The 12,833-nt window shown below is 41.3% G+C and overlaps 1 protein-coding gene across 1 annotated transcript; it reads right to left on the bottom strand.

Moving 5' to 3' along the window:
- Positions 1–2,317: 2,317 nt before the first annotated feature.
- Positions 2,318–12,711, bottom strand: LOC131936905 (rho GTPase-activating protein 18). The gene is made up of 14 exons (XM_059294021.1): positions 12,532–12,711; positions 11,251–11,309; positions 10,678–10,863; positions 9,960–10,119; positions 8,863–8,963; positions 8,346–8,417; positions 7,664–7,823; positions 6,099–6,178; positions 5,817–6,011; positions 5,177–5,251; positions 4,705–4,758; positions 3,886–4,004; positions 3,120–3,208; positions 2,318–2,483 (listed from the first exon to the last, which is right to left on the bottom strand). Exons 1-14 carry the CDS (start codon positions 12,644–12,646, stop codon positions 2,389–2,391), a joined length of 1,560 nt encoding a protein of 519 aa, XP_059150004.1. The 5' UTR covers positions 12,647–12,711; the 3' UTR covers positions 2,318–2,388.
- Between the last annotated feature and the right edge of the window lie 122 nt (positions 12,712–12,833).

Genomic DNA, 12,833 nt, shown 5'->3' with positions numbered 1-12,833 from the left:
TACAAGATTTAGGGAAAAGTATTTTTATAATTTATTCATAAAACAATGAACATTTTTTGACTTTCAAGAAAATCATTTTTCCTGAAGCAAATGTCGCCTTTTATACAAATGTTAAAAAATATATTAATGGAAAATTCAAAATAAAAATTTCATAATTTTCCCCTTAATTGTACTCAGTTTTTTATTCTCTTTTTCAAACTGTTTGCATTGTTGCCTTATACAACTATCAGTAAAACATAATTATTTCACCTACTCTACTACGTGAGATGTCCATACATCGTCTGTTATATCTTATTTCGATGTGCCCTAATCTACACATGCCCTACTACAAGATCAATTATGTAAATTAATCTAAGATTCAATCTCTTGCTACATTATAATTTCAACAATTGTCAAGTCAGCAAAACTTGTCGGTCTAACCAAAGTCAGCAAAACTTGTCGGTCTTACCACTGACAAAGTCAGCAAAACTTGTCAGTCTAACCAAAGTCAGCAAAACTTGTCGGTCTTACCACTGACAAAGTCAGCAAAACTTGTCGGTCTAACCAAAGTCAGCAAAACTTGTCGGTCTTACCACTGACAAAGTCAGCAAAACTTGTCGGTCTAACCAAAGTCAGCAAAACTTGTCGGTCTAACCAAAGTCAGCAAAACTTGTCGGTCTAACCAAAGTCAGCAAAACTTGTCAGTCTTACCACTGACAAAGTAAGCAAAACTTGTCAGTCTAACCAAAGTCAGCAAAACTTGTCGGTCTTACCGCTGACAAAGTCAGCAAAACTTGTCGGTCTAACCAAAGTCAGCAAAACTTATCAGTCTTACCACTGACAAAGTCAGCAAAACTTGTCAGTCTAACCAAAGTCAGCAAAACTTGTCGGTCTTACCACTGACAAAGTCAGCAAAACTTGTCGGTCTAACCAAAGTCAGCAAAACTTGTCGGTCTTACCACTGACAAAGTCAGCAAAACTTGTCGGTCTAACCAAAATCAGCAAAACTTGTCGGTCTAACCAAAGTCAGCAAAACTTGTCGGTCTAACCAAAGTCAGCAAAACTTGTCAGTCTTACCACTGACAAAGTCAGCAAAACTTGTCAGTCTAACCAAAGTCAGCAAAACTTGTCGGTCTTACCGCTGACAAAGTCAGCAAAACTTGTCGGTCTAACCAAAGTCAGCAAAACTTGTCGGTCTTACCACTGACAAAGTCAGCAAAACTTGTCGGTCTAACCAAAGTCAGCAAAAATTGTCAGTCTAACCAAAGTCAGCAAAACTTGTCGGTCTAACCAAAGTCAGCAAAACTTGTCGGTCTAACCACTGACAAAGTCAGCAAAACTTGTCGGTCTAACCAAAGTCAGCAAAACTTGTCAGTCTAAACAAAGTCAGCAAAACTTGTCGGTCTAACCAAAGTCAGCAAAACTTGTCGGTCTAACCAAAGTCAGCAAAACTTGTCAGTCTAACCAAAGTCAGCAAAACTTGTCGGTCTAACCAAAGTCAGCAAAACTTGTCGGTCTAACCACTGACAAAGTCAGCAAAACTTGTCGGTCTAACCAAAGTCAGCAAAACTTGTCAGTCTAAACAAAGTCAGCAAAACTTGTCGGTCTAACCAAAGTCAGCAAAACTTGTCGGTCTAACCAAAGTCAGCAAAACTTGTCAGTCTAAACAAAGTCAGCAAAACTTGTCGGTCTAACCAAAGTCAGCAAAACTTGTTGGTCTAACCAAAGTCAGCAAAAAGTTTTGATGAAGCAGAGAGGGGGGGGTCAAAATACACAACGGGTTTTAGAAGAAGGGTGGGGGAGAGGGGAGGTCAAAATAAACATAGAGCTTTAGCAGATGGGTGAGGGAGGTCAAAATATACAAGGGCTTTTAGGAGAGGGGTTGGGGGTGGGGGCAAAATTCACAAGAGGCTTGTGTTTGTAAGGGGGGGGGGGGGGGAGGGGAAATACAAGCGTGTGTTGTGTTCAGCCGTGCGCGTTAAATTACTCAAACTACTTTGTGAGGGGGGGGGGGGGTGAAAATACAAGCGTGTGTTGTGTTTAGCTGTGCGCGTTAAATTACTCAAACTAGTTTGTGAGCTGAACATGTTGGGGTGTGATATAATTACAAAAAAAATTTGAAATTCAAATTCAAACACAAATAATAATTTTAAGAATAAAAAAATCATTGATTTATCCGCTTTTATTAATGATAATTATGGCCAAAGTGTAATCTTATGCGACCAACATTCTTAGGAGACTAACCTTAATTAAAAGCTACCTTAATGAGTATTACGATTACATCCATTCAACAGTTAGTTTTTTATTCAGCATGATGTTCTACAAGAGAATTTTTTTTTTTTAATCTGCAAACTTCACTTATAGTCATAGTGCGCCAAGAGTTACTGCCATTTTTTCCTTCCGTTAGATTTATCTCCCCTTTTTAGGCCGGATACAGAACTCAGCTTCTGGGTTGATTTTGTACACGTCAAGTACCTTGGCATGTGGGTCGATACATCTCTCAGCTGTGACAGATGACATCATGACATTAGACAGGTGACATCATGACATTAGACAGGTGACATCATGACATCAGACAGGTAACATTATGATATCAGACAGGTGACATCATGACATTAAACAGGTGACAACAGACAGTGGACATCATGATATCAGACATGTGACATGAAATCAGACATGTGACATCATGACATCAACTAGGTGACATCAATAAATTAGACGATTACAGATGAACCACACACAAATACAGACACCCACCCCCCCCCCCCCACACACACACACATACACACACAAAGACTAGGCACACACAAACACAGACGCCCCCCACAAACACAGACGCCCAGAGGCGTAGCGAGGGGGGCGGGGGGACATATGTCCCCGGGCGCCGACCTTAGGGGGGCGCCAAATTGAAAGTTTGAGGGGGGGGTGCAAATGAAAAGTTCGAGGGGGGGTGCAAATCGAAAGTTTGAGGGGGGTGCAAATGAAAAGTTCGAGGGGGGGGGTGCAAATCGAAACTTTGCTCCCGAGGGGGGCGCCAAATTGAAAGTATGTCCCCGGGCGCCGGGAAGGGTCGCTACGCCTCTGCAGACGCCGCACACAAGCACACACACAAGCACAAACACAGACACCCCATAACTTACCAATGTTTCCACCAACTTCATACAAATAATAAATATCATTTTCACGGCTGGCCAGTTGTTCAGTTATCGGCCTTTTGTGAACTTTAGTGCTGGAGATTGGAAAACAACATCTGCTGACAATCTCATTGGAAGACATTAGTGCTACCATACAAAGACATTAGTGCTAACATACAAAGACATTTGTGCTACTGTACAAAGACATTAGTGCTACCGTACAAAGACATTTGTGCTACCATACAAAGACATTTGTGCTACCGTACAAAGACATTTGTGCTATTGTACAATTGCAATGTGGTTTCAAGGCTTTAAAACTCATATAGACTTGAACTAAACACTTAACCTTAGCAACAAGATACAGCGACCTAGCAACAAGATACAGGGACCTAGCAAACAAGATACAGGGACCTAGCAAACAAGATACAGGGACCTAGCAAACAAGATACAGGGACCTAGCAACAAGATACAGGGACCTAGCAAACAAGATACAGGGACCTAGCAACAAGATACAGGGGCCTAGCAACAAGATACAGGGGCCTAGCAACAAGATACAGGGACCTAGCAAACAAGATACAGGGACCTAGCAACAAGATACAAGGGCCTAGCAACAAGCATTAAGTTTTCAGAACCAGGACAAAAATCTAGCTAAATATATCTACAAGTAAAAATCTAACAAGTACAGTATATCAAAAAGATCAACAATTTTACAGACACCAAAAAACTAGTATCACAAAATGACCAAAAATTTTACAGAAAAAAAAAAACTTACGCCACACCAAAAATGTCGACCACATCGTTGGCTGTGGTGGTCGGCGTGATCTTGACTGTAGCTTCTTTTTTAGCCAGCTCTGGGGCGTGTACATCAATGCTCGCCTCTTTCAAAGCTTGCTGAAACCACACTGGGATTAGTGGGGTCACCACTGCTGCTGTCCCCACCCTCACTCACTGTCTCCACCCTCACACACTGTACCCACCCTCACACACTATATCCACCCTCACACACTGTCCCCACCCTCAAATATTGTCCCCACCCCCAACCGTTCTGTCCCCACCCTCACACATTCTGTCCCCACCGCCACACATTCTGTCCCCACCCCCACACATTCTGTCTCCACCCCCACACGTTCTGACCCCACCCTCACACACTGTCCCCACCCCCACACTCTCTGTCCCCACCCCCACACTCTGTCCCCCACCCTCACACTGTCCCCACCCCCACTCTCTGTCCCCACCCCCACACTCTCTGTCCCCACCCCCACACTCTGTCCCCCACCCTCACACTGTCCCCACCCCCACTCTCTGTCCCCACCCCACACTCTCTGTCCCCCACCCTACCATTGCAGCTGATGGCGTGGCTTGTGCTGTGTCCCCACCTCCACACTCTCTGTCCCCACCCCCACACTCTCTGTTCCCCACCCCCACACTCTCTGTCCCCACCCCCACACTCTGTCCCCCACCCTCAAACACTGTCCCCACCCCCACACTCTCTGTCCCCCACCCCCACACTCTCTGTCCCCCACCCTCACACACTGTCCCCACCCCCACACTCTCTGTCCCCCACCCCCACACTCTCTGTTCCCCACCCTACCATTGCAGCTGATGGCGTGGCTTGTGCTGTGTCCACCTTTGATCTTTTCCACGGCTAGATTAGATTAAACAATACCAGATTAATTAGATTAGGTAATACCAGATTAATTAGATTAGGTAATACCAGATTAATTAGATCAGGTAATACCAGATTAATTAGATCAGGTAATACCAGATTAATTAGATCAGGTAATACCAGATTAATTAGATCAGGTAATACCAGATTAATTAGATCAGGTAATACCAGATTAATTAGATCAGGTAATACCAGATTAATTAGATCAGGTAATACCAGATTACTTAACATAATAGAAAGTAATAAAACTTAACCTTATAAGGAGAAAATGAAGGTTCTTTAAACCTTGAACAAAATAACTCGTTTAACGGAAATTCAAAAGTCACGACGCGTCTGGTTCATACACTACATAAGTTCACATCAAATGTTCAAATAATTATGTTGACAAAAAACTTACGAAAAGAGGTTTCTTCTTGCTCACACTGCCAGATATGTATTGTTGTCGCAGTTGGTTTAATATAGCAGGGGGGATCTGAAAGGGGACAGTCAACTCAAATTACAAGCCAATCCTACAAGTTACCAGCCCAAAACTTACTAACCAAGTCTACAACTTAACAGCCAAACCTACAAGTTCCCAGCCCATAACTTACTAGCCAAGTCTTTAACTTAACACCCAATCCTACAAGTTCCCAGCCCATAACTTACTAGCCAAGCCTACATCTTAACACCCAAAACTACAAGTTACCAGCTCATAAATTACTAGCCAAGTCTACAACTTAATCACCCAATCCTACAAGTTCCCAGCCCATAATTTACTAGCCAAGTCTTTAACTTAACAACCAAACCGACAAGTTCCCAGCCTATAATTTACTAGCCAAGTCTTTAACTTAACAACCAAACCTACAATTTATCAGATCATAACTTACTAACTAAGCCTACATCTTAATCACCCAAACCGACAAGTTCCCAGCCCATAATTTACTAGCCAAGTCTTTAACTTAAAAACCAAACCTACAAGTTCCCAGCCCAAAACTTACTAGCCAAGTCCACATCTTAACACCCAAACACAGAAGGTATCAGACATGCAACCAACGTACCACCCACAGTTTATCACAGTAGGTGAAGATTATTCTGGCAAAGGCGAGGTTTTCCTCGGTCCACTTCGCTTCCTGGGTGAGATCCTTCAGCTTGGGGATGAGCATAACGTTGGGGCCAAACACCACCGCCATGTTGGTGTTGTTCATTTTCGTCACGGGACTGTAGTTTACGCTCATACTCATATAAATCAGCACCTTGTGTAAACATACTCATATAAATCAGCACCTTGTGTAAACATGCCCCCATCCCCCCCCCCCCCCCGACTCCACTGAAAGACTCACCCTCAGCGTGTCACGATGCTCCACTTGCATGCTGTTGAAGAATAAGGTCAGAACCTTGACTTGTTCCCACAATGGAAGCTCTAGGGGATCAAATGCCATTCATCTTTTAATTAATCACGTGTACTAAAGCTTTAGTTAATCACTTATACTAAAGCTTTAAATAATCACTTATACTAAAGCTTTAATTAATCACGTATACTAAAGCTTTAATAAATCACGTATACTACAGCTTTAATTAATCAAGTTACTTAAGCTTTTATTAATCACTTATACTAAAGCTTGAATTAATCACTTATACTTAAGCTTTAATTAATCACTTATACTTAAGTTTAATTAATCACTTATACTAAAGCTCGAATTAATCACTTATACTAAAGCTTTAATTAATCACGTTACTAAAGTTTAATTAATCACTTATACTAAAGCTTGAATTAATCACGTATACTAAAGCTTTAATTAATTACTTATACTAAAGCTTGAATTAATCACTTATACTAAAGCTTGAATTAATCACGTATACTAAAGCTTTAATTAATTACTTATACTAAAGCTTGAATTAATCACTTGTTGTCTCTCCTAGATGGGTTGTCGTCCCCAGCTATCGAGCCTTATCTGCCAGGGGTTCGAACTCGGGAGCTCAAGTTTTAATTAATCACGTTTACTAAATCTTTAATTAGCCATGTTTACTAATCCTTTAATTAATCACGTTTACTAAATCTTTAATTAGCCATGTTTACTAATCCTTTAATTAATCACGTTTACTAAATCTTTAATTAGCCATGTTTACTAATCCTTTAATTAATCACGTTTACTAAATCTTTAATTAGCCATGTTTACTAATACTTTAATTAATCACTTTCTTAGACATTAATTAAATTATGATTACTACCCCGTAAGATAACCAACCAGAGTTTCTTGGGAAAGATGATGGTGATGATGATGATGATGATGGTGATGATGATGATGATGATGATGATGATGATGAATATGATGATAATGACGATGATGATGATGAATATGATGATAATGATGATGATGATGAATATGATGATGATGATGATGAATATGATGATGATGATGATGAATATGATGATGATGATGATGAATATGATGATGATGATGATGATGATGAATATGATGATGATGATGATGATGATGAATATGATGAATATAATGATGATGATGATGATGATGATGATGATGAATATGATGATGATAATGATGATGATGATGAATATGATGATGATGAAATATGATAATGATGATAAATATAATGATGATGATGAATATGATGTTGATGATGACAATGATGATGATGATGATGATGATGATGATGATGATGATGATGATGATGATGATGATGATGATGATAATGATGATGATGATGATGATGATAATGATGTTGATGCTGATGCTATTTATTTAGATGACCAACCAACCAGAGATTTTTGGGAAAAATGACGATGCTGATGATGATGATGCTGTTGTTGTTGTTGTTGATGATGATGATGATGATGACAATGATGATGATGACGATGATGATGCTATTTATTTAGATGACCAACCCGAGATTCTTGGGAAAGTTTCTAATTTCTCGTGGCTGATCAAACTCTCGGGCAAATCTCGTAGAAAAGCTTTCATGCCAGACGCCACTTCTTTCGGTTCATAGCTTGTCAGGTCGAAACTTCCTTTGTAGAAATTGGCTTCTGCGTCTTCTTTAAATTTCTTAGAGAAAAATGTGTTCATATGAACTAAATTAACTAGACATAACTATTTTAAAAAAAATGCTTATATATATATGTAAAAAATAGAATTCGACATTTTAATAATCAACACAAAAAATCTGTGCGTGTGTGAGTGTGGGTGTGTTTTTTATTGTGAGTGTGAGTGTTTGTGCGAGTGTGATTGACTGAGGCTGCGTGTGTGTGTGAGTGTGTGTGTGAGTGTGTGTGTTGGAGTGTGATTGACTGAGGCTGTGTGTGTGTATGTGTGTGTGCGTGTGAGTATACAGAGAAAGAAAGAGGGGGGATCTAATTTACCTTTGTGTATGTCCGAAGACAAGCCTAATTTACCTTTGTATGTATGTGTGAAGACAAGCCTAATTTACCTTTGTATGTATGTGTGAAGAGAAATCTAATTTACCTTTGTGTGTATGTGTGAAGAGAATTCTAATTTACCTTTGTATGTATGTGTGAAGACAAGCCTAATTTACCTTTGTGTGTATGTGTGAAGAGAATTCTAATTTACCTTTGTGTGTACACCAGGTATTCTAAAAATACCTTCTTTTGTCGTCCCTCGGACCTCAATGTCCTGGGCCATCTGTAAAGATAGATCAACTCGCATTAGCTCATAACGTGAGCTCTAGTTTAGCTCATCATTTGAGCTTAGACTCAGCCCGTGAGCATCAGTAGATTGACGTCTTATAAAAGTTTATAATCCTCTTCTTCTACCAGTGGTCCGTGGGACAGATGATTCAAATTCGTTCTGACGTCACGTACAAAGGGAAAGTGGGGTCAGAACTATCCTTATAGTCACTACCTATCAGGGCTGAGTCAACTACAGGAGCCACCACTGAAGATATCTGAGAATATTGTTTTAATCCCTGGTGCTAAAGATCTGTTGATTTGTTATGTGGACCGCTCGTTGAAGTTTGATGCCAGACATCAACAAGAACCATATACCCACGGAGCTTACCGGAGCTTGTCTGAGCTCACCTGAGCCCACCTTAGCCCACCTTACCCCCGTTACGTGACCAGCCACTCACCTGCATGAAGAAAGATGGCACCGCATAATTTTTCACCGCTTTACCCTCCTTCACTTCTTTAGCCACCAAATCCTCCAGCGTGGATCCGTAGAGGGATGTATCTGATAAATGAAATCACATGGTTTAGAATAGTTAACAGTAGAGGGATGTATCTGACAAATAAAATCACAGGTCTTAGAATAGTTAACAGTAGAGGGATGCATCTGATAAATGAAATCACAGGTCTTAGAATAGTTAACAGTAGAGGGATGTATCTGACAAATGAAATCACAGGTCTTAGAATAGTTAACAGTAGAGGGATGTATCTGACAAATATAATCACAGGTCTTAGAATAGTTAACAGCAACTCCTTCTTTCAGAAACCCGTAAAGGGAGGTAACTGATAAAATCACAGGTCTTAGAATAGTTAACAGTAAATCAATCTTCAAGTGACCCTTAGAGGGAGGTAACTGACAAATAAAACCAGAGCTCATAAAGAAGTTAACTCTTATACATCTACATTTCGAGTGAGTGCAAGAGTTTTGTCGAATTGGAATCAATCGACCAGTCGCTCGCTACATTGCAGCGCATAAAATTGAATCAAGTATGTAAATACAATGCTTTTTCTGGAGTACATCAATCTTACGCATTATCGTAAATTAGCATTATAACACAGCATTGTTTCATGTTTGACGCTTGTTCTTAGGCAGTGGCGTAGCGAGGTGTCACCGGTACGGCACCTAATGGTGTCCACCCCCCCCCCGCCCCCCCTCCCCCTCGCTACGCCTTTGTTCTTAGGTATCCGTGCAACAATTTTATTTTTACAAAACAATGCACATCTGAAACGTTTTAAGATCGACCAATACTTTTAATTTTTTTCTACTCTAAGACAATTATTTACCTTTTTTAATTTTATAACGTTTCGCAAATTGTTTTTGTAAAAAAAAAATTTTTAATAAAGATGTGACCTGCAATTTTTAGCTTCTCCATATTGTGTTAAGGCTAGGGATCAGATAAATAAAATTAAGTCTATAAACGGCGAGGTGGTAGAGAGGTTTAAGAGAACTATCGTTTTGTATGTTACATAACATGTGCACAAGGAGTAAAATAGTACCTACATTTATGTTTTTTCTTGGACCTTTTGGCTAATTTAATATTGTTGTCCTTCAGCATAGTTTTCATGGCCTGGTAGGAAAGTTCTCGAACTCTCTCGGCGTCTTCATGGGCCAGGTCGTGCAGGTAGGTTACACCGGTGTTGTCTTGGATGGGATCGTAGGGCTGGGGCGGGTTTTGGTTACATGAGGGGGTGATTACATTGTGTAATGTTAGGGGCTGATTACATTGTGTAATGTTAGGGACTGATTACATTGTGTAATGGTAGGGACTGATTACATTGTGTAATGTTAGGGACTGGTTACATTGTGTAATGTAAGGGGCTGATTACATTGTGTAATGTCAGGGGCTGATTACATTGTGTAATGGTAGGGACTGATTACATTGTGTAATATTAGGGACTGATTACATTGTGTATTGTAAGGGTTTGATATGTAATATAAATACCTAATTATATTGCGTAGTCTAATTGGTTGATAAAATAGTGTAATATTAGGCTATGATTACATCAGACTGTAATCTCAGGAGCTGATTACATAGTGTAGTTTAAAGGACTGATTACATAGTGTAGTTTAAAGGACTGATTACATAGTGTAGTTTAAAGGACAAATTACATAGTGTAGTTTAAAGGACTAATTACATAGTGTAATCTTAGAGACTGATTACATAATGTAACGTGCTGGCAATTTATGGGGGAGTGTGTGGCATAGGGGGCTAACTTACAGGCAATGTCTCGGGAAGTTGGGCGTATCTGGCACAAGGCACCCAGCAGACGTTCGAGTTGAGGCACCATGGCTTGACCTTGGCCTTCAGGAACGAGGCGATGCTCTCCGTCTTGCCATGTCCGAACAGACCGACCGGACGTTGCTGACCGCTCCAATACTTCAAGGTTTTTGCTGTCTTGATTGGCTTGATGAACAAGGTCAAACATATTAACTCTAACCTTAACCCTATCTTAACTGATCTTGGTTGACTAAACTCTCGAAGTAAAACAAAGTCAGATTTTTAAAAATGTTTTATGTTATAGGGCTGGTAAGTAGGTCACCAATCAGCTCTACAGCTCAATAAAACCCGCATGAGCCATAGAACTGGTTGGTGCCCTACTTACCAGCCCTATTGTGAAAACATCGGCATCACGTAGTAGATACAATTTTTTTTTCTGCCATCGTTACCCCAGCCCTATAACTAACAGTAGTCCTAATTAATCGTAACCCCAATCCTGACTTTTCCCCTAACCCATTCCCTTATCTACAAGCCAAACCCTCGCCTTGGATGGTTTAGTTAACTCTAACGTACCCGTGAGTTCAACAAGACTTCAGCGATGTTTGATTGTCGGCAAAATTCTTGAAATTTACCTGGGGAGGGAATAACTTTAATTAGCAGAGGTTTTCAATCGCCGCCTGTCCTGACACAAATCTGAGGTACCCGAACATCTGAGGTACCCGAACATCTGAGGTACCCGAACATCTGCGACCATCTGAGGTACCCGAACATCTGAGGTACCCGAACATCTGAGGTACCAGACCATCTGAGGTACCCGAATATCTGAGGTACCCGAACGTCTTAGGTACCCGAACATCTGCGACCATCTGAGGTACCCGAACATCTGAGGTACCCGAACATCTGAGGTACCCGACCATCTGAGGTACCCGAACATCTGAGGTACCCGAACATCTGCGACCATCTGAGGTACCCGAACATCTGAGGTACCAGACCATCTGAGGTACCCGAATATCTGAGGTACCCGAACGTCTTAGGTACCCGACCATCTGAGGTACCCGAACATCTGAGGTACCAGACCATCTGAGGTACCCGACCATCTGAGGTACCCGAACATCTGAGGTACCAGACCATCTGAGGTACCCGAATATCTGAGGTACCCGAACGTCTTAGGTACCCGACCATCTGAGGTACCCGAACATCTGAGGTACCAGACCATCTGAGGTACCCGACCATCTGAGGTACCCGAACATCTGAGGTACCCGACCATCTGAGGTACCCGACCATCTGAGGTACCCGAATATCTGAGGTACCCGACCATCTGAGGTACCCGACCATCTGAGGTACCCGACCATCTGAGGTACCCGAATATCTGAGGTACCCGACCATCTGAGGTAACCGAACATCTGAGACCATTTGAGGTACCCGAACATCTGCGACCATCTGAGGTACCCGACCATCTGAGGTACCCGACCATCTGAGGTACCCGACCATCTGACCCTAATAGGCAACCTGCCTTTGATTTGTGGGCTAATACTTCAGCTGAATAACCTTCAGAGGATCGAATTTTTGTCCAGCAAACAAACAAAATAATCACACAACACTTTTGTTTTATTTGCTAACTAGTAATCGCGTGCATCCTAAAACTAATTGTTTTCATGAACAGTACATCTAGATCTACATTTCTTTATTTGGAGATCTGTATATTTTAATACTGTAGGTACCCCTCCCCCTCACCCCACAATACTAGTTTAGTGTGAGCCTTCAGCTTTGGAAACTGCTGGTATAAACTAACCCACGAACATTCTCGATGCCAGATGGTTCTAGAAATGAGGGCAGCCCCCCCCCCCCACTCACCGTTCTCGTCCCTGGGACTGTAGGAACTGACACCCCACGTCTTTGATGCCAGAGTATTGGCCCCAGAGGCCACCTGCCGGAGCGAGTTTGGCCCCAGTCGAGTAAGTAGCACCATGATGTGCTGGCTGATGTTTGCTTCACAAAGACAACACGCGATGGCGGCGAGTTGGCAGCACAAATAACGATGACGTCAACACCTATTTTGATGACGATCACTGAATAGCAATTTTCCATGCGCAGATAACATAAAAAATACATGTCGCGAAGTTGTTTTATATGGACTAATTTATATTAATAATTTT

This window comes from Physella acuta, unplaced genomic scaffold (assembly GCF_028476545.2).
Source record: "Physella acuta isolate Inbredline_101_S28 unplaced genomic scaffold, ASM2847654v3 ptg000195l, whole genome shotgun sequence".
Lineage (NCBI taxonomy): Eukaryota > Metazoa > Mollusca > Gastropoda > Physidae > Physella > Physella acuta.
Note: the sequence above shows the minus strand (reverse complement) of the source record. Positions and strands in the feature narration are given on the sequence as shown.